Consider the following 21,532-nt stretch of genomic DNA (forward strand, 5'->3'; position numbering starts at 1 on the left):
AATTTATTTATTTATTTGAAATCATCAAACAGTAGGCAGAAGCTATAAGTGATAGTCACCACTACTTGATGCTCTGCTCTCAGCACCTCACAGTAACAAAAGACATCAGTGGTGGCCCTTCAGCAGGTGAGCTCCTTACTGAAAACACATGTAGCTTTTAGCTACAGCATGAGCCCTGGTCATTCACAGGCAGCATGCAAGGGATGGGTAGCTGGACCTTTTCTTTGTGTGGCACTCGCGGCACCTTCTCACTCTCCTTCCTCCTAAGCTTCTTCCTTTGAGTCCTTCCAGCCTCTGTCTTATCCGCAGCTTGAGTGAGACAGGAAAAGTATGCGCTAAGCACCGGAGGTAACTCACTCTCGGGCCAGTGCAGTAATCTGTGTGCGGTTTTTAACTCATGGATTACAACTTTTTAAACACTCCCTGATGCAGTAAGGTCATGCAGTGTTAGGACACACTAGTGCGTGGCAGAGCCAGCAGAAGACTGCTCTTTCCTCATCAGACTGGGCAGGAATTGGCTGACCTCTCTCTTGTATTGGGTATGACAGGAAGCTGCGCTTGCTTCCTTCTCCTGTTCCTGGCCAGTGAGAGGTTGTTCCCTCCTCCTTCACTCAGATCAGAGCGCGACATCAACTCCTGTTCATGTACTAGCAGGACACCAACTTTACCTTCCCCTGCCTGGCCTGCCAGTGAGGCTGCTGATGCTCTTATTTACCCCATGGGGCCTGGTCGTGAAAGCAGATGTGTGCTCTGTAGATCCACTGCTGCTGCTGCTGCCTCATTTTCCTCTCCTCGGTGCTTCTTGCCCTCATCTGCTACTGGTAAAAAGGGAGGGAGACTCTGGGTTGGAGTGGTCTTTTGTGCTGGTTAGGGAGCAGGAAGGTGTGAGAAGATGGGAGTCTGCTGGGCAGGAAGGCATGGGGAGATAGGATGGGGGAGAGGCGGTTAGGGTTGCTGAGGAGGGAGGGGTTGGGGAGCCTCTGAGCAGGGAAGCGAAATAGAGATGTGGAGATGCTGGGTAGGGGCAGAGTGACGTGGGGGATGCTGAGCAGGAAGGGGCAGGAAAGAGGTGTTCAGGTATTCTGGAGAGGGAAGGGCAGAAACTAGGGGGGTGAGAGGGAGCACAGGGAAGAGGATGTGGGGTGGGGGGTGTCGGGAATATTGGACAGGGATAGGAGCATGAGAAGGGATGATTGAGAAGTGATGGGGGCACGGAGGGCAGTGACTATGACAGCTTTGAGAATATGCGTTTCTTTTCTCTTTGAACTTCGCTTAGTGTAGAAAAAGACCAAATGGCCCATCCAGTCTGCCCAGCAAGCTTACGGTAGCATCTGCTGCGCCATACTGGTCTCCCCCATACTTACTTTCCCAGACCATCAAAGACAGGGCCCTTGTTGGTTGCTGTCGAAGCAGAGAGCAATGTTGGAGCTGCATCCAAGGTATCAGGCTTATTGGCTAAGGGCAGTAACAGCCGCATCAGCAAGTTACCCCCCTGCTTGTTTGTTCCCCCAGACCGTAGATATATTTTTGTTTCTGGTCTCCAGTTTTGCACTGCATTGAGAAGGTGATCTTGGGGTTTCCATTCCAGGTTTGTTTTACACATTTGTAATTTGTGGTCTTTTATTCTGTATTTGCTGAAGGCAGGTCTGTGTTCTGTGTGTATGTGACTGAGATGAGGTACTTTACTAGAGGTGTGTATCAGCCTTATTTGTTGCATTTTCTCAATATTATATTGCACTGGTGGTGAACTGCTGCCTTTTCATGGGTTAGGGCTATTGCTGTTTCATTTCTTGGAGTTGGTGCTGCTGAGGTATGGCAGGTTTGATAGGCAGGTACAGCGTGGGGTTTGTTTGTATTATTTTACAATGCACCTGGTAGTTAGTGATGCTGTTATTGAGATGACACCAGAATCGGAATAACTCTCTTGTATGGTGAGTTGTACAGGGAAATGTCTTAGTTCTGTTAGGAAGCGGGAGACTCTGGGGGATGCAGAGTATGTGCTTATATGAAGTCCCGTGATGGTCATGTGCTCGGCGTGTCACGCGTGTGAGCATCACCTCTCAGGGGTGTCCTGCTAGAAGAAAGGTTGAGAACCACTGAGCTAATGCATTGGGAATTTATAAAAATGTGCATTTGGCACAGCCCAGTTTGAACTCTGGGAGGGGGAGCACTGTTATAGCGGCTGCCACTTAGCCGGGAAAGTACTGCCACTGCTTCTGCTCTCTGGTCATGGTTTTGCCGCTACCATTGATCCTGATAATTACTAAGTGGCAGCAGCAGTACTGGGGCCAGGTAGCCAGATAAGTCGGTACTTATTGGGTTAGGTGTTCAGACTTTTTTTTTCTTTTTTTTTTTCCTTTTTTTGGGTTTTAAGTACCAACACAATAGTGCTGGAAACTTAACGTCTGGACAGAGATGGAGTTATGTTTCAGCACTAGGGGGAACCTGGATAATTGCCAGCTCACCTCTCTGCATGGGGGAGCACTACTTCATGGGATTGCTGCATGGACAGTAAGTCTTGCCTGCGAAAAATGTCTGAGTGTTTGTTTGGAGCAGCAGCAGTGGAGGAGCTCTGACAGCCACATGCAGCAGCCAAGGTAAATAACTGAGCTGGCTGGCTGGCAGCCAGCCTCACACCAACTTTTCCCTTTGTGTGGAGTTCCTGTTCCTACCCCACATCAGTCCAGACCAGTGGGTTTTGCATCCCTACCAGCAGATGGAGGCAGAGAACTAAAAAGCTTTTCAGGCACTGCTACATAACCGAGAGTGCCGCCTGCAGTCCCTCAGTATTGCTCTGTCTCCAGCAGATGGTAGAGGTGCAGACCTGCAGTCTGTTAGTGAGTCAGTAGAAATTAGGTCTAAGAAGAGCTCCCTGAAGTGCTAGCTTCCTTTGTGGGCCATCCCACAGGCCAGGCGAGCAGAGGGGTTGGCAATCCCTGTTTTGGCTTTAGCCCGCAACATCCAGGGGTAGGAAAGCCAGGGGTCCTGGTTCCCTCCTTCCTCTGAGGTCTTCTCCCCCTAGGATTCGGTCAGCAGCCTGCAGCAGGGAAGTATTTCTTGTTCTCTTTTTAAAGAAAGGAGGGACTGGTGCGGCTTTCACTTCATCCTTAGCTCTTCTTTTCATCATATGAGTCCTCTCTGTCTGCATTGTCATGCTTGTGGAGGCTGCTGTGCCACACAACATTTCTGTTAATGTAGGTGTGCCTTGGGCTTTGTCAGGTTCTTTAGAATTTACTTACACTGGTTGGTTGTTATAATTTTAAAATTAGTTTAAAAAAAGTCTTCTTGCATAAGCACTTGGGTTGATTCTAGAGCTGAGTAATTGAAGCTTTTTGGGGAAAATGTTTCATAAGAAGGTCAGATTGCCATGCAAGAGATTTTACCAGGTGGCCTAGTTGAACTGCTGCACTAGCAGAGAATACAGAAGCTCCACAGTGGCTCGGATTGCATCCCTTGAAAAATAGGCAGCTCATGCAAGCATTGTACCATAGCACTTCTGGCCGCATAATTCTACCCTAGACACAAGTTCTTCTGGCATTAGTGCTTGAATGCAAAAGTAACTTCAGTGGGATGCGAGTTATTTCAAGAAACATAAAGCAAAAGAAAAGAGAATGTTTAGGCTCCCCACAGGAATTTAATAAGATAAGAGCAAACGAATACGTAACAGACTCCATATTCCTAAATATGTGCTCATGTATAGTGTATCATTCACTTGTGTTAGTAAGTTGGTAGGGAGATCAGATTCTGTCTGCTCAAGGCTTCACCCTGTGGACCTGCTCTTCAGAGATCTGGACTAAGAACCAGGGGTAGATGGGACTGGTGGTCTTGGCTGAAGTTGTGTTTTTTCTTTTCTCGGTGTACACATTTTTTATCTGTTAATTTATCCACTGTGTGTTTTTGTTTTGTGATTACAACATGTTTATTGTCAAAATATATTGCTGTTTGGCTTTGTAGATGGTTTTATCCGAAAAAGTTGGCCAGTTGATGGACTGGACCAACAAGCGAGCTGTCATTCGAATGAATGGCGACAAATTCCGTCGTCTGGTGAAGGCTCCCCCGAGGAATTATTCCGTCGTCGTGATGTTTACTGCTCTACAGGCTCAGAGACAGTGTGTGGTCTGCAAGTATGTGTTTCATCTCTAATACTTTGAGCTACAAGATACAGACACACATATATTATATTAAATTCTGATGCAGGATACCTTTTATTATGCTAATGAAGGTGGGGGGAGAGTGATACACGACAGCTGTCATAGCCTTGGTGCTAGAGCTGCCTGCCTATTGTCTGCTGCTTCCACCACCATCAGAGGAGAGAGACCCAAGAGCAGAAAAGTCACCTGTACCGCTGCTGCTTTTATCTTTGGAAGGCAGTTTAACCCTTCCTGCTGTGGGCAGCGGTGGTAACATCGTCAGGCCCTACAATAGGCCGGGCGGTCCCCGCGCGCGTAGGCTGGTATCTATGAGGACGCCGAACCTCGGCGTGAGGCCTGGCGCGCAGTGGAAGGCCAGCGACCACCGCCGCAGGTTGCCGGAGCCTAGAGGAGCTGGCAACCACCGCTAGGGAAGCCGCCCCAGGATCTGCCATGGGACCATGAAGATGAGCAGGCCCGTGCGCTGAGGAAGGGGGCGCGTAACAGTGGGTGGGAGAATCTGCTTAATATTGCTTTGCTGTTCTGTTCACCAAAATAAATCGTAATATTTACTCAGGAAAATGTCACTTTCCCCAGCAGTTTGTCCTGTTTTGGTCATGAACTCTGACAAATTCCTGGGGTACAATAAACAAAAATGAAGGCTCCTAACAATAGCAGATTTATATTCCAATGAACGTTCAAGGATTTCTCCTTGCGCCAGGCCTGTTTGAAGTCTCTCAGCTCCTTAGTAAACCAAGGAGAATTACTCTGTTTCTAGGAAATCCTTGAAACAGGAGCAGTAGAATCTGGGGCAAAATTCAAGGACATCTGCCAGCCGCAGACAGCAGAATCCAAATCAGTTGGTAAAACATCCTTGAACAAGCAACCATGCGTCTTCAAGGATTGACCTCAACATGGCCACGCTTGAAAAGTTTTTTCCTTCTGACTATTTACAGTTGAAACAGTGGAAGATGGTACAGCTATCTTCATTTGTAAAAGAAAATGATTTGATCAGGGAAGTTCGAGACAACTATATTGAAACTAATTACCTTTTGGCCAGTTCTGCTTTACATAAATTAGGGCATAAATTAGTTGGTGTTGGTGGTTGGATTAGTTGAACTCTAATGCCATCATAGCAATAAAAAAAAAAATACAATAAACTGATAAAGGGGATATTGAAATCTCCTAAAACAATACAATTCTTACTATCGGTTTTTAAGGCAAAGTCGTGCTTGTTAGGATTGCATAGTGGATATTAGGAAAACCAGGAGGAAGTAAATCAGACACACTGCCCAGGAGTTTGCAGAGAGATTTAACATTTCTAGATAGGGGACAAGGTCAGAAGTGATCAGAGAGTGCTGAAGCTTCTTTAGCTATCGTTTGGCAAATGTAATTGATTTAGCAAAACATTATCTGAACCAAAAAGCAATACAGATTAGATCAAGTTATTTGGTCTTTAACAAACCAAAAATCAGCACTTTTTTTTTTTTAATAGACATCCCACTAAAGAAAAAAACTGTCAACGAAGTAGAATCATTTCCATGAAAAGAGAATTTGTATGCAAGGACAAAAGCACTCTGGCCAAAGCATGTTTTGTTCTTAAGGCAGATAATCCAATGCAACACCTTTCTGAAATAGGCTCAGCCGTTTTAAGGAAGTGATGAGCATCATCGTGATAGATTAATTGGGTGGATGGGGAGAGTAGTTGGAGCAGGCGATCTCTCTCTGCCGTCATGTTTCTGTGTATAATAACCACCCCCCAAGCCCAGACGCCCCAGTAAACTTACCCGAGCAGGTCCAGAAGCTGAAGGATGAAAGTTCCCTCGCCTGTGTACTCGGGAGCACACACAGGAGCAAGCTCCTCAGCCACACGTCACAAACGTGTGCACACCTCTGGCCGGATTTTTCAAGCCCATGACGTCCGCATTGGGGGGGGGGGGGGGGGGGGTGATCAAAAGCCGATACTAGTGATGGCGAGCAAGGAGGGAAGCAGGCGGACAAAGGCAGGGAGGCCTGATAGGAGCTCTCCTGGGTGTATCCGTCGCGCTCCCACGTTTACCAGGCAGGAGGTAAACTGCATGGTCTATGGAGCTACTTTTTAGGGTGATTTTTGATGCATTTTCAGATAAATCTCGAAGCATGGTTCCTAAGGATGGGGGATCTCCCACTCCCCCACCGCCTTGAAGTCTTCCCATGCTCCGTCTTGGTCTTCCAAAAGAGTAAGACCGCTCTGGTGACAGCTCTGGCCACAGCTGCTGGAGGCCACGTCTGCACCAGGATTCTTTCCCAGATGGGACAGTCTCCTCTGTCTCAGCTGCTAAGTTTATTTTTGCAGGTCTCTTCCCAGCATTTCAGGGCTGCTTTGTCTTATCCCCCCCCCCCCCCCTTCAAACCACACCCCGGGAATCTTAAGCGGGTTTATCAATGTGAGGAAAATTTGCAGGTGGGGTGCAAAATCCCAATCTGTGAAACACAAAAAAAGCCCCCATAGGCTTTGAATTCCCACAGTTCCCTCCCTGAGGCCTAGTTTACCCGGAAGCAAAAGCTTTATTTCTGTTACCAGATTTGTGTCTGTATCTTTATACTAAGGGGATTCTTCTTCTTCTTCTCCTCCTCCATTAGTAGTATTTACAGTTCTGATATTGCAAGGTGAAAGGGCTGCAGTTTATTGTCAATAAGAAACAAATGCTCTAACTGTATGGCAAGACATGATCACATCCACAAGCTTGCACTTATTTGAACTACGAATTTAGATACTTAAAATAAATGGTTTTATTAAGCAGGTTCTGAAACAGACAGAGTTCATCTTTGTTAAAAATTCAGCGAGGCCATAGTTCAGATTCGGAAGGTTACAGTCAAACAGCCAGCAGCAGTTTCGGAGTCAAACGTCTTCACATAGTGTTGGCCACATTTGTCCCTCTTTGTCTCTTCTGCTGGGGTACGCTTCCCACCTTCAACCAAATTGCCTAATTCCCTATGATTCGGGAGAACTGAAAAACCAATTAATTTTTTCCAAAATTTTGGAAAAATTCATTTTTTTGGGTTAGCGCGCACTAACTCGAAAATCGGGACTCCCGAAAAACAAACAAACCCCGAATCACAGGGAAAAATGAAATTCCCGTGGGGGGAGGGCCCAATAAGATAGCAGAACCCGAAGCCCATCTTTCAGTGGGTAGGGTTTGTTAATCAGGGTGATTGAAATTACAAAACAAAGCATGGCCAGGATGCTCTTGGGAGCAGGGGGCTTGAGGTGGCAAAGGTGGAGAACCTCTGTGCTAATGAACGTTTTGGGATTACTGAAGTACTTTTCTCAGTTACTGCACTGCATATCAAGCAGGACCTGAGGCTCAGTCCCGTTTCCCCCCACTGCCACATCTTGTGACCTTGGGCAAGTCCTTTTATCTCCTTTTGCCTCAGGCACTCACGTAGATCGCAAGCCCTTTGGGCCAAGGACTTATCGTACCTGAATTATAATAATAACAATGCCAGAAGGTCACCTTCAGCATCATTGGGAAAGGCAGGTTAAAAATCCCAAAATGTATTTTATTTTTACGTCAGCCTTTCTCCCCTCCCCAACTCCTCGGTGGATTGCAGTCAGCAGGAGCTTTTGTACCATGCGCAGGGCTATGGGCTTGCACGTGTACAAGTCCCTTATGGCAGCCCCCATGCCCTCTCATTCCTGGGACAGCTGCGGGGGACTGTGCTCATGCAAACGTACCGTTCTGTGCACATTGCAAAGCTCCTGCTGGCTGCAGTCTGTGGTGCCTAGCACCCCTCGCATCTCAAGAATAACCAGAGGCAATTTGTGAGCTTGCAAGCTGTGTCCGGTGAGGGCTGGGCGGCACGTCCGGCCAAGCCCCACACGTGATGCGAGGACTGAAATGATGCTTCGTCTGTTTCTTTTTGTCATTTAGCTTGCCTTCTCTTGTGTTTTATTTACACAGACAAGCCGACGAGGAATACCAGATCCTGGCAAACTCCTGGCGATATTCAAGTGCATTTACCAACCGGATTTTTTTTGCTATGGTGGATTTTGATGAAGGGTCAGATGTGTTTCAAATGGTAATAATTAGTTTCTGGTGTGTTTTTGCCACAGTCGTTTTTAAAACTTATTTGCTCTAGTATTACTCTATTTATTATTTTATTCACTGAAGAATTATTTTACTGTTGCTTGTTATTGCTGATTTGTTCTATGTTCACTGTTATTGTCGACTTGTTCTATGTTCATTGCCCAGATGTTCTATGTAACGCCTGTTCCGTTATATGGAAACCGATATGATTTGATATTTGGTTCAAGAATGTCGGTATAGAAAAATCTTAAATAAATAAATAGTAACTAAATCGTAAGAGAATGCATGGCCTGTGGTTATAATAATGGACTAGGAACCCAGAGATCCGAGTTTAAATCCAGCTTCCTTTTTAGTTTGTACACTTCTGCGCTGCCTTTTTGTTTATAGCTTGATTATGGTTGGTGGTTAAGGCCGAATTCTCCGAGGACAGCAGGATGTGAGTCCTCGCACATGGGTGACATCATCAGGCGGAGCCCGGCACGGAAAACTTATGTCAACGTTTCCAGAACTTTGACTCTGCACACTGCGCATGCCCTAAACCACCTGGACTCCCTCTTCAGGTTTTTGAGTTTGTTTGGTTTTTTTTCCTGCGGAGCTTTTGCATCTCGGTGTGAGTGAGCTCTTAGCTTTATTCCCCGATTGCTTTTGGGGTTTCATGCATTCCATCGACGCAGAGTCCCTCTCGGTTCCTCCTGTAGCCTCCTCAGCTAAGTTTCTCGGCGTTTTCGGGTGAGTTTTTTTTTTTCCTTTCGCTTCGACCTCCACCGTGGCGATGGTGCTTCGGTGCCCGCCGGTCATTGTTGCCCAGTGACATCGTTGTCATTTTTTCGTCCCTCTCTTTTTTTTTTTTTTCCCACTTCAGTCATGGCAGTTACCGGTTTCTTCGATGCCCCCAGTACCCGAGGGCCATGTCTATCACAGACCCCCATGATATGTATCCTCTCCCTGGGGGCATCACATGACATCTGGGGTTAGAACATAATATAAGAAATACCATACTGGGTCAGACCAAGGGTCCAGCAAGCCCAGCATCCTGTTTCCAACAGTGGCCAATCCAAGTCACAAGTACCTGGCAAGTTCCCAAACATTAGATAGATCACAAGCTGCTATTGCTTATTAATTACCATAAGCGCATAGTTAAGCTCTGGAATTCATTGCCAGAGGATGTGGTTACAGCAGTTAGTATAACTGGGTTTAAAAAAAGGTTTGGATAGGTTACTAGAGGATAAATACATAAACTGCTGTAACCACATCCTCTGGCAATGAATTCCAGAGCTTAACTATGCGCTGAGTGAAAAATAATTTTCTTCAATTTGTTTTAAATGAGCTACTTGCTAACTTCATGGAGTATCTATATGTCCATGTTGTATTGACTTCTAATAAATATTATTATGGGGAAAAAAACCCCCTATCGGGTATCCTGAAAAATTGCCCTCTGTTCCCGTTTTGGAGGCCGGTAGCACAGGCTGGGAGTGCATGTCTGTTCCCGTTTTGGAGGCCGGTAGCGCAGGCTGGGAGTGCATGTCGTCCCCTATCTGGACGATTGATTGACTGGTAAGGAGTACATCTCAGGCAGGGCCATTCGGTCCATGAACCTGACCATCCAAGTGTTGGAGTCACTACAGTTTGTCATCAACTACCCAAAGTCCCATCTCAGTCCGTCGCCTCAATTGGATATTATAGGAGTCCTGCTAGAGACTGCTCAGCCAAAAGCCTTCCTGCCTCATTCATGGGCCACCACCTTGGTGTCCATTGCAGCAGAGATCCAGAGGAGCCAGCAGGCGAAGGTGCGACACATGTTAAGGTTGTTGGGCCACATGGCTGCAACTGTCCATGTCACTCCCTTGGCACGTTTACACATGTGCAGAGCTCAATGGACCCTAAAGTTGCAGTGGGGCCAGGCCACGCAGAGCCCCCAGGCTTGCATCTTGAGTCATCCTGTCTCTCCAGGACTCTGTCCTAGTGGAGGATACTCTCCAATCTGGATCGTGGGATATTTTTCTGGATTCCTCCTATACAAATTGTAACCACGGATCCATCCACCCTGGGCTGGGGAGCTCATGTAGATGGGCTCCACACCCAGGGCCTCTGCTATTGCCAGATAACCCTCTTGGAGCTCTGGACGATCAGGTCTGTGCTGTGGGCTTTCAGAGATTGGCTGTCCAACAAAGTTGTCCTAAACAGGCAACCAGGTAGCAATGTGGTATGTTGATAAGCAGGGAGGTACGGGACTGTACCAAGAAGTGGTCCATTTGGTCATTGGCCCTGTCCAGGGGATAGTACTCAGAGCAACATATCTAGCAGGTATGGAGAACATGGTGGTGGACAGACTGAGTCGTGCCTTCAGACCCCACGAATAGTCCCTGAACCAGGAGGTGGCGAATCGGATCTTCTGCCTCCGGGGGAGCCCGGGCATAGATATGTTCATGTCCCCCTGGAACAGGAAGGTAACTTTGTTCTGCTCCCTGTACAGGACGGACGGCAAACCAGCCTTGGATACCCTTGTCCATTATTGGGGCAAACGTCTTCTGTCCATGTATCCTCCAATTCCTTTGCTGGCGGAGACTCTTGAAGCTTTGCGAAGACAGGGATTATGATCCTTATTGGCTGAAACGGGTCTGGTTTCCACTCCTAGGGAGTTATTAATTCGGAAACTGATCAGTCTGGGGAATTCCCCAAATCTCATGATGCAGGATCAAGGGAGGTTGCAGTATCCCAACTTCCAGTCCCTGTCTCTCACAGCCTGAATGTTGAGAGGTTAATTCTGCAACCACTCTATCTCTGAGGATGTGTCTCTGGTCCTAGTGGCTTCTAGAAAGCCTTCTACTAGAAAGTTCTATGGACTGAAATGGAGGAGGTTTTCCGTGTGATGTGAGTGGAAGGCCCTAGATCCATTCTCCTGCCCCACACAAACTGCTTGAATACCTTCTACATCTATCGGAGACTGGCTTAAAAATAACTCCGTTAAGGTCCATCTGAGTGCAGTTGGCACATATCTCTATGGTGTAGATGGTACGCCCATCTCTGTATGTTTTATGTGGGGCCTGCTTCAGTTGAAGCACCCCGTAAGGCCGCCTGCTGTGTCTTGGAACCTCAACATGGTACTAGCTCTGCTGATGAAAGCTCCTTTTGAGCTGCTGCACACCTGTGACCTGAAGTATCTGACCTGGAAGATCATATTTTTGATGGTGGTCACTTCAGCGCGCAGAGTCAGCGAGCTCCAGGCCTTAGTGACTTATCTACCTCATACTAAATTTTACCATGACAGGGTGGTCTTGCACACGCACTCTTAAGTTCCTGCCTAAGGTGGTGATGGAGTCCCATCTTAATCAATTGATCGTCCTGCCCACTTTCTTTCCCATGCCCCATTCGCACCAAGGCGAACGAGCACTGCACAGTTTGGACTGCAAGCGAACCTTCGCCTTCTGTCTGCTCCATTGACAATCCACCCAACTTTTTATTTATGGATAGCAATAGGTTGGGAGTTGCAATTGCCAAACAGACACTATCCAGTTGGCTAGCAGATTGCATCTCCTTGTGTTATACCCAGGCAGGACTGGATCTTGAGGGGCATGACCAGGCTTGTTCTGTGAGAACATTGGCAGCCCATTTGTGAGCAGTTCCCGTGGAGAAGATCTGCAAGGCTGCGATGTGGAATTCTCGTCATACGTCCGTATTTCACTGTTGTCTAGATAGGGATGGCTGATGTGAGAGTAGGTTCGGCCAGTCTGTCTTTTTTGGAATCTCTGAGGTGTAGAACTCAACTCTCCCTGCCTAGGGCCTGTTGTTTGGGTTCAGGCTGTCTCCCCCTCTGTTACAAACAGGATTTTTTTTTTTGTGCCCGTTGGCACCTGGTTGGTGTCCTTTGGTCCCTGTAGCTAAGGGATTCACCCATGTGTGAGGACTACCATCCTGCTTGTTCTTGGAGAAAGCAGAGGTGCTTACCTGTAACAGGTGTTCTCCAAGGTCAGTAGGATGTCAGTCCTCACGAAACCCACCCACCACCCCACAGAGTTGGGTTTCTCCTATTTTTTTTTTATTTTTCGCCGTAATTCTATATTAACGAGACTGAAGAGGGGACCCCGTGTGGAAGCATGGTGCTGAGTACCATCTGATGATGCCACCCATGTGTGAGGACTAACATCCTGCTGAACGTGGAGAACACCTGTCACAGGTAAGCAACTCTTATCGCCTGTCAGCATGGTGTGCACAGATAGTTTGCACCGTCTGAATGCTGTGTTTCAGGCCACTCTGTGGACTACAGTAGGCGTGTGTCAGGAAGGCACTCATGGAGCGGTGTTGAGGATGACATTATACTGTTGGCAGCAGCTGAAATGGAACTTTAAAATTAAAAAAAAAGCCCCTTTGCCTTCGAAGGCTGTGCATCGCTATACACCCCTTAAGGAAACTGTACAATCCAGATGACTTGACAGTTGTGTCAAAATGTGTTTTAAATAGTGGGCCACCAGCGTTCCCACGGCTCTCTCGGAATGAGAGCCACGTAGCTCGCTGTGGCACGAGGGATCTTGGTTTGGATTGGGGGCTGGGCTTATTCCCGGTTTAGATGTTTGATACTGTACTTGAAAAGCCTTGCATGATTTTATAAATGCAGCTTTTTTTTTTTTTTTTCTTTGCTATAGCTAAACATGAATTCAGCTCCGACCTTCATGCACTTCCCTGCAAAGGGGAAGCCCAGAAGGGGGGACACATATGAGCTGCAGGTGCGAGGTTTTGCTGCAGAGCAGCTGGCCCGATGGATAGCTGATCGGACCGATGTCCACGTAAGTATCGTGCAGCGATGGTGGAACTTGGGAGTTGTGTAGTTGTGGGGGACTCCAGCAGAGTTACCTGGCCATTGATCCTTTAAAACATTTACAAAACCAGTCCATTTAGCATGTGTTAAACATGCAGTCTGTGCAGCCTTTGGACTGATACTAATCATAACTGAGACGGATGGCATCTTTCACCTGCTCCTGCAGCATATCATATTTTTCAGGCTCATTGGTGGTATTTGTGTTTTCTAACCTGGAATCTGAGTACTGCAGGGACTTAATGTGGCTTCTCTGTCTGAGCTATTGCTACTGCATCTGGTTGTTCACCAGTTGCCTTTTTTTCCCCTGTGATAGATATCTCCGCAGAGGCTCCCTGGGCTAAGGGCCAATCTGCTGGTGTACAGCATTAACCCCTGCCAGGTTGTTAATGTTTGGTGAAATGGGAAGTGCTCAGTGCACACTGTAACAGCATCAGTAAGAAAGAGGGCTGTGTCTCCCCTGTTGCATCCATCCCTTCTCATAAGATTTGCTCTTGCTAAGTCGGGGATACAGGCAGCTGCGCAGTCAGCCCACAGCTTAGCCAGTTTGTCAGTGAGAGCACAAACAGCAACGTGAGAGCTGCACTGCTAGACGCAGCACATCAGCAGAACTGCAGAGCCCGGCAAATGACACGCAGCTCCCCTGGCTAGAAACAGATCCAGAAGCGAGGCAGAGGAGCTGGCTGTGTCTGCAGATTGAGGGGCACCTTCTGTCCACCTCTGCTGGTGAGAGGACGGGGGCCTGGGCTACTGTAGGTAAATGTTCCAGAGATCCAGTTAAGAAGATATTTTTCTTTTCTCGGTTACAGTTCTACAAATGTAATCTTACAATACTGACTGTTTCAAAGCTACCAGAATGAAGCTGTATGGACCGTGTGTGTGTGTGCGTGCTGTTGGGTTTTGTAAGTACAAATATATATATATTATATTGTTTGTCTCTCAGATCCGGGTGATCCGGCCTCCCAATTATGCTGGCCCTCTGATGCTGGGGCTGCTGCTGGCTGTGATTGGTGGACTCGTCTACCTGAGAAGAAGTAACCTGGATTTCCTTTATAACAAGACCGGCTGGGCCTTGGCTGCTTTGGTATGTACAACCTGAACTATGACAAATCCAGCTCCCTGCTGCTTTGTAGAGTCTTCTGAGATGCCTGTCTCTAGTGGCATGAACTATGACAAATCCAGCTCCCTGCTGTTTTGTAGAGTCTTCTGAGATGCCTGTCTCTAGTGGCATGAACTATGACAAATCCAGCTCCCTGCTGCTTTGTAGAGTCTTCTGAGATGCCTGTCTCTAGTGGCATGAACTATGACACATCCAGCTCCCTGCTGCTTTGTAGAGTCTTCTGAGATGCCTAGCTCTAGTGGCATGAACTATGACAAATCCAGCTCCCTGCTGCTTTGTAGAGTCTTCTGAGATGCCTGTCTCTAGTGGCATGAACTATGACAAATCCAGCTCCCTGCTGCTTTGTAGAGTCTTCTGAGATGCCTAGCTCTAGTGGCATGAACTATGACAAATCCAGCTCCCTGCTGCTTTGTAGAGTCTTCTGAGATGCCTAGCTCTAGTGGCATGAACTATGACAAATCCAGCTCCCTGCTGCTTTGTAGAGTCTTCTGAGATGCCTAGCTCTAGTGGCATGATCTATGACAAATCCAGCTCCCTGCTGCTTTGTAGAGTCTTCTGAGATGCCTAGCTCTAGTGGCATGAACTATGACAAATCCAGCTCCCTGCTGCTTTGTAGAGTCTTCTGAGATGCCTAGCTCTAGTGGCATGAACTATGACAAATCCAGCTCCCTGCTGCTTTGTAGAGTCTTCTGAGATGCCTAGCTCTAGAGGCAGTTTTCCCCCTCACTTTCTGCAAGAAAGGTAATTTTATACAAAATGTAATGCGTGAATGAAATATATTCATTCTAAGGTCTTCTTTGGTTGTGCGCACGTGTGTGTGTGTGTCTTTTTTTTTTTTTCTTTTCTGGAATTAACATTGTAAAACAAATCTCTAAAATCACCTGCAGCCTGCCATGTCTTGCTGTTTGGTCTTTGCTGGAATGGCAGGTGGAATATTTCAGTCTGGCAGTTACAGGAAGAGGGTTCATTTCCCTTTTTAGCTAGGCGTATGCAGGAAAAGTGCTATGAATTAATTTTTGCTTCATGTTTGGAACTTATATAATTGAATGTGTGTTCCCTTTTTGTTTTTATTTGCTTTATGTTGTTGTAATTTACCGCTGTGGGTGTTCCTTTGTTTGGGCAGGCAATGTACAGATTTTAATAAACAAAATGCCTCTTTCTTTGCTAGGCAGTATATAAAAACATTGTGGTGCCAGTTATTGTTTACTTGTATTTGCCCATTTTTGTCTCTTCCCAGTGTTTTGTTTTAGCAATGACATCTGGGCAGATGTGGAATCATATTCGAGGACCGCCATATGCCCATAAGAATCCACATTCGGGACAAGTGGTGAGAAATGCTTAACTTGGTTGTAATAACTTCTGAGAACTTGGAAAGGGTGTCAGATTGACACCAGCTCAGGTGTACTTAATGTGCAAGTACTGACAGTGAAGGGAAACATAACTGAGATATCTGGAACTTTACTTCTGCACAAGCCTTTGATCTGGATGTTTATAACCTGCCTTATCAAACCAATAAGTTTGTACCAGGAGGCTTACAACAACATTTAATACATTGCTTAAAATTTACAGTATAAAGCCCCAAAACAGACATCCTATCCCATGCTCTCACTGGGGAATGATCAGTGCATTGCACATCTAAAATCAAAACTGCAAGAATAAACACACACACTTGCTCCCAATATACACAAGATGAATCCTCAATAACAAATCAGCACTGCATCCGGTGCTCCCAAGGAGCAAGATCCTGTGGCATACGAGCCAGAGCCAGCAGCTGCGTCAGCTGGCTACTGACTGCAGACTCGGCGGGCATCAAAGGGGCTGCACTGGAGAGAACCCGGACAGGGATAGATGAAGGTCCCTCGCGCCCAAGTACTCCAATGAAAGGCCCCCTCCTCCCAAAACAAAACTCAGAATTACATCCTCACAGCTCTTCTTTGCATCCATTCACTTCACTTAGACATAGCCGTGCAGGTTAGGTTTATTACTATAATCTTAGTAACTAGTTTGTTCTGTATCACTTGCCCATTTAATTGTCTCTGATTTTCTGGATGCTGTCAATTTATTTTATTCCTTTTATCTTTAATCTTGCAGAACTATATCCATGGAAGTAGTCAGGCCCAGTTTGTGGCTGAAACCCACATTGTTTTGTTGTTCAGTATCCTTTTGAGTGAAAGAATCAGCTTGAATTGCACGTGCCTTGTCCATCTGGTTCCCAGGCCTGTTAGCCTCTCTATCAGGCCGATGCAGTACAGTGCGCACTGTTAAACGGCATTTGGACGCGCGTTTTCGATGCGCTAGCGTTACCCTTTATTCAGTAAAAGTTTAAAAAAAAAAAATGTAAAATGGGCTCGTGGGTTGAAAACCGGATGCTCAATTTTGCCGGCGTCCGGTTTCCGAACACATGGTTGTCAGCGGGTTTGAGAACTGACGCCGGCAAAATTGAGCATCGGCTGTCAAACCCGCTGACAGCCGCCGCTCCTGTCCAAAAAGAGGAACTAGAGACGCGCTAGTGTACCTAGTGCCTTCTTTTACCGCGGGCCCTAATTTAAATAAATAAAGTTACTGAATCACGCGCACAGGAGAGTGGCCTGTGCGTGTGCTGGGAGAGCGGGTGCTCTCCCGCGATTCTTACTGTATCGGCCCATATTTTTGCATACTCCAGTCAATGGGCTGTCTTGATCTGCTGTACTTTTTTTTTTTTTCCCTGGAAGGGTCAGTCAGGGGAGCATTTCAGATTCTGAAGCACTCCCAACAGGTCCTAGCCAGCAAAGAAAGAAATACATTTCTTTTTCAATCCTAGAAAAACAGGGGTGGATGACATTCCCCGATGTTATCCAGTCTCAGGACCCCTCGTGTCCTCCCCACCCCATGGCTCTCTGGTTTTCAGGATATCCTTAATAAATATGCGCATGTAAATATCTCATACATATTTACTGCAGATATCCTGAAACCCAGACTGGCTGGGAGGGGGGTGTTCCCCGAGGATGTGTTTGAGCTTGTCTATCCTGCCTCTGGGCATCACCTCCGATATGCTGGTCCAATCTGCTTTCTAAAGCCCCCACCACCGAGGGATTGACTGCTCACAGGGCTGGGCTCGCACTTCTTCACCATGGCCTCTTTCTATTTTGAATTGAACATGCTCTATCCGGTAATACTTATCTAATTCAAAGCAATTATCACTTCTGTTCTGAAACACCGCTTGCACATAGGTAATATAATCTGCTTTGTGAGGCTTAATGTATAATTCTAGGATAATCCTGTACAAGCAAGACTTCAATTGTTGCAAAATAATTCCAAGGGAGTTTTCCTTTTTGAAAACCTACAATTCCATTTATGCAGCCCCTCCTCAAAGAATTGCCCATATATTGCAAGTGTGAAAGATAAAGCGAACGTAAACGTAGTCTCCTGATTTCTGTATCTCCTCTCCATCAGCTTACGGGCTATGATTCACCATCTGTGTGAGAAAACCTTACATTCTTATACTTTTTGACAATAACAAAATCCAGTCTTATGCTGTTTGCTAATCTGAGTAAAAGAAGAGATGAAGGTATTTTGTAACTTGGTAAATACAAATGTATTGCACTGTTTAGGATCTCTTCCCTTTCTTGCACGGTGGAGTCCCACAAGCTGCACGGACTGGTGCCCTGTATTTAAAGTGTCCAGCTGAGCTAACTGGACAGGCTTGCTTTTCCTGCACTTCCTTGGCCAAGGTTTTATGGACAGCTGGGCATCTGAATTTCTTACATGATTTTGCATGAACTTTGAGGAGGCAAGGTTGGGGGTCTGTGGGGTTGCAGGCTGGGGACACATCTGTGCAAGATGACCCTTAAAACTGTTTTCTCAGATGGTGGAGTTACTTTGGGAATGGTTCTTCTACACGAAGCTGCCACGTCCAACAGGGATGTAGGAAAACGCAAGAGTGAGTATAAACCCTAGCAGCAGCAACTTGGATATGTTACTAATATTGCCAGATACGCTGAATCAGGAATTTTGCTTCTGGTTTTGTCTTTTTTTTTTTTTTTTTTGTGGTCAGAGAACTCTTTATCTGAGGAGCAGAACTAGCTGAAGTGCCTCAGGGTTTTTTGGGGTTTTTTAAATGCTTGTCAGTATTTGTGATCTCCACAAACATACAAATGGCCAAATTTAGTGCATTAAAAGATAGAATTTTATGAACTGGTGTTTGTCTTCAAGCCAAACCCACTGTGTAAAGGTAGTGGTAAATATCAGAGGCATTCATTACCTCACCTAAGCAAGCTACCTTTTTTGTTAAGGTGATTTATTGGTTTGACATTTAATATTCTGCCTTTTACCACAACCGGTCATAAAGTGGATGTAGTTCATTACAAGTGCTTATTGTAAACCAAGATTCAATTGCAAAAATTAGTGATCATAAGCAGGAGGATTAGAAATGAGTTTTCCCGACTGATTGGCTTGTAAGCAGAGCATGTCCTAGAAATTTGTCTGCCAGATTTGTTAAACAGAAAGGGTAGAACAGGAATGGGTGTAAAGAGAGCAGTGCAGGGATCGGCAGGAAGGAGAAGAGACATTGCATAAAAGCCCTTGGGGTGATGGGTATTTCGTGGTGAAAGGTCTGATAGCCTTTGCAAGGAGGCAATCTCTGTCACGGGGACTTGGTGAGGATTGGGTGCTTAACCGTGCGTTGATTTGCTTCCTGAAGGTAAAGTAGCTTGTTTCGAGGTATAGGTTACTATAAATGATCCGTAATCACTTTTATAAGGCTGTGATTTTGGAAACAGTCTGTTTTTTAAAAACCAGCTTTCCATTTTTTTTTGCATACATTTTTAAAACGATACTTCATATCAAAACTAAGTGTCTGACATCACAGGTGGCATGCAATAACTGTGTTTTGTTTACAGTGATACTCCTTAAATAATCTGTGCTGGTTCTCCACTAATGTGTAAAATTTGGAAGCAGAGGTTTAAATATTTTGAGTAGAAAAGAATCGGAAAAATATTTTACAAGAAATGACACTTGTATTTTTCTGTATTTAAATTTGAATCAGTAGGTGTCAAGCTCTATGGTTCTGATAGTACTTGGTAGCAGAGAATGGGGACAGCACTAAGAGATCAATTTTCAGACACAGTCCAGATAACAAAGTTAGCTGGATAAACCTATCTGGTTTAATTTGGGAGAGATGTTCAGTAGTGCAGCCACACTGTTGCATATATCTAGCTAACTGTAGGACAGAATATTGGAGTTAGCAAGTTAATTTAGTTGGCTAAGTCAGCTCTTCCCAGTTATGCTTTTGGCATGCACGTAAATTCTAGCCTGCTAACTTATTAGGAAGCTTGAATTTAGCTGGATAGGTCCCCAAATATTCATTTAGCTGGCTAACTTCTGAATTGGCTGGGTAAATGCTTTTGAATATGGACCTCTAAGTAAATAAGGAAGCATGAGGGACATTTTTTTTTTGTCCCATTTGGATCTCTGAGCCACTCCTCCTATCCAGGGTGAAAGTATTAGTACCATGAGCAAATTTACCAAATGTTATTGTTCAGACAGGCCGCTAACCGCCTAGAGCTTGGAGAGGTAGCTGTGTGTGTTAGGCCCAGCTAAGTATTTCAGAGCTTGCGGCAGAAGTAAGAGCAGGAAAAGATTTTGTTCATAAAGGAAAAGCCAGTAGAAAGGTGGATGCTCATCTTGTGGCTGCCTGTAAGCCAGTCCATCATGAACATTTATCGGAGAGCCTCTGGGAAGAGAATAAGCACAGCACGGTAAATATATAAACTTTTCTCTTTGCATTTCTTTCTCATTAACAGAATGCTGTGCCTTGCAAAAGTCTTCACACCCTTTCCCAATAGAAAGGAAGCTGTGGACCTAGGAGGGATCATGATATGAAACTCCAAGTGGGGGGTAGACTTAAACAGCATCGGGAAATGTTTTTTTTCTCACGGAAAGGGTGATGGATGCATGGAAAAGGGAGTGAAGATGAGAACAGTAGTGGAATGCAAAAGGGTACGGGATGAGCACAGAGGATCCCCATTTGCTAGAGATGGAAATGGAGAAATCTGTGGTAACTTTGGATCTAGCACTTGTGCACGGGGGGTAACCTGCAGGGGGTGGCAGTTATAACCCTTTCTCCCAGGAAAGGCAGGATGCTGGTCCTCTCATGTGGGTGACATCGTCAGATGGAGCCCGGCACAGAAAACGTCTGTCAAAGTTTCTAGGAACTGACTGGTACACTGAGCATGCCCAGCCTGCCACTATCCACGCGTCTACGCGGGGTCCCCTTTCAGTCTCTTTCTTTCCTCTGCCATGCTCTGTCTTCAGAGTTCTTTGTTTCCTTATGATTTTTTTTTTTTTTTTTTTTGCCGCCTTCGTGTGGGGTTTCCCCTTAGTGGGGAGGCGCGGTAAGTTTTACCTTCTTTGCTGTTGGTTCCTTGGTTTTTTTGATGTCTGTGTCCACCCTGCACCATCTGCTTGAGGCATGGCCACCTCCGGTTTCCGGCGATGCCATCAGTGCCCTTAGACCATGTCTTTGACCGATCCGCGTGGTCTGTATTCTTTGCCTGGGGGTATCACATGATGTCCGGGGTTGCCGTGTTTTGCGACCAGATGATTCCCAAGGGTCATCGAGCGCGTTTAGATAACATGGAGAAACTTTTTGTCCCCAAGAAGTCGGGGGCCCTCTATGCCGGCGTCCAGCACATCGACACTGCGAGGTTGAGGGGAACCATGGACACCAAACCCTCGGTGTCCACCACCATTCAGGCTCTCCTTCTGGAGAGGGGCGCTGGAGATTGACCGCTGTTGGTGTCCTCCCATTCCAGGACATTGGTTTCTTCGCCCTCCTCGGCGCTGGGGAAAGACCAGGCCGAGCACTGGAGATTGAGGAAGCACCGTCACCGGTTGCCATCTGGGCATGACTCCAGTTCCGGGACAGCGCCGGCATTGGCTGTGTTGCCTCTGAAGTGGCCCCACGGAGACCAGACTTCGCTCTCAGTCGAACCTGGGAGTCAGAGGTGCTCCCCACCGATTTTCCATGTCTGTGCCGGGCACCGATCCCCTCATTTCGAGGGCAATCCGGTGGTGTCTGCTCCTTCTCCACCTGCCCTGTCCATGGCGGCCTTCAAGGAGTAGCTGGATCGTAGTGTTCAGTTGGTGATGCTCAGGGGTATTGAGCCATAGGTCCCATCAGGGCCTCCACCGATGCCAGAGCCCACTCCCTCGATCCTAGCACAGCTGCTGGAACACCTTGATGTATTACTTGGTGCTCTCCCTACTCAGCCGGTGCCCAGGGGTTCCTCAGTCCCCCAGCGGCCATCATTGCCTCCCTCCTCAGAGGCTATACTTATCACTGGTTCCTCTGAGGAGGAAGGCTCAGTGCTTCCAGGGGCCTTGGGGCCTCTGGCGCCTAGACTGTCTCTTCCGGCACTGGATC

The 21,532-nt window shown here is 46.5% G+C and overlaps 1 protein-coding gene across 1 annotated transcript in view; it reads left to right on the forward strand.

The window, feature by feature from the left end:
- Nucleotides 1–21,532, forward strand: part of LOC115094520 (magnesium transporter protein 1) — a 35,436-nt gene that overhangs the window by 7,393 nt on the left and 6,511 nt on the right. The window contains exons 2-8 of the mRNA XM_029607649.1: nucleotides 3,955–4,124; nucleotides 8,075–8,192; nucleotides 12,841–12,981; nucleotides 13,954–14,094; nucleotides 15,368–15,457; nucleotides 16,222–16,285; nucleotides 17,975–18,049. Coding sequence (XP_029463509.1) covers nucleotides 3,955–4,124; nucleotides 8,075–8,192; nucleotides 12,841–12,981; nucleotides 13,954–14,094; nucleotides 15,368–15,457; nucleotides 16,222–16,285; nucleotides 17,975–18,049 — 799 coding nt within the window. The remainder of the gene's footprint in view (nucleotides 1–3,954; nucleotides 4,125–8,074; nucleotides 8,193–12,840; nucleotides 12,982–13,953; nucleotides 14,095–15,367; nucleotides 15,458–16,221; nucleotides 16,286–17,974; nucleotides 18,050–21,532) is intronic.

This window comes from Rhinatrema bivittatum, chromosome 6, assembly GCF_901001135.1.
Source record: "Rhinatrema bivittatum chromosome 6, aRhiBiv1.1, whole genome shotgun sequence".
Lineage (NCBI taxonomy): Eukaryota > Metazoa > Chordata > Amphibia > Gymnophiona > Rhinatrematidae > Rhinatrema > Rhinatrema bivittatum.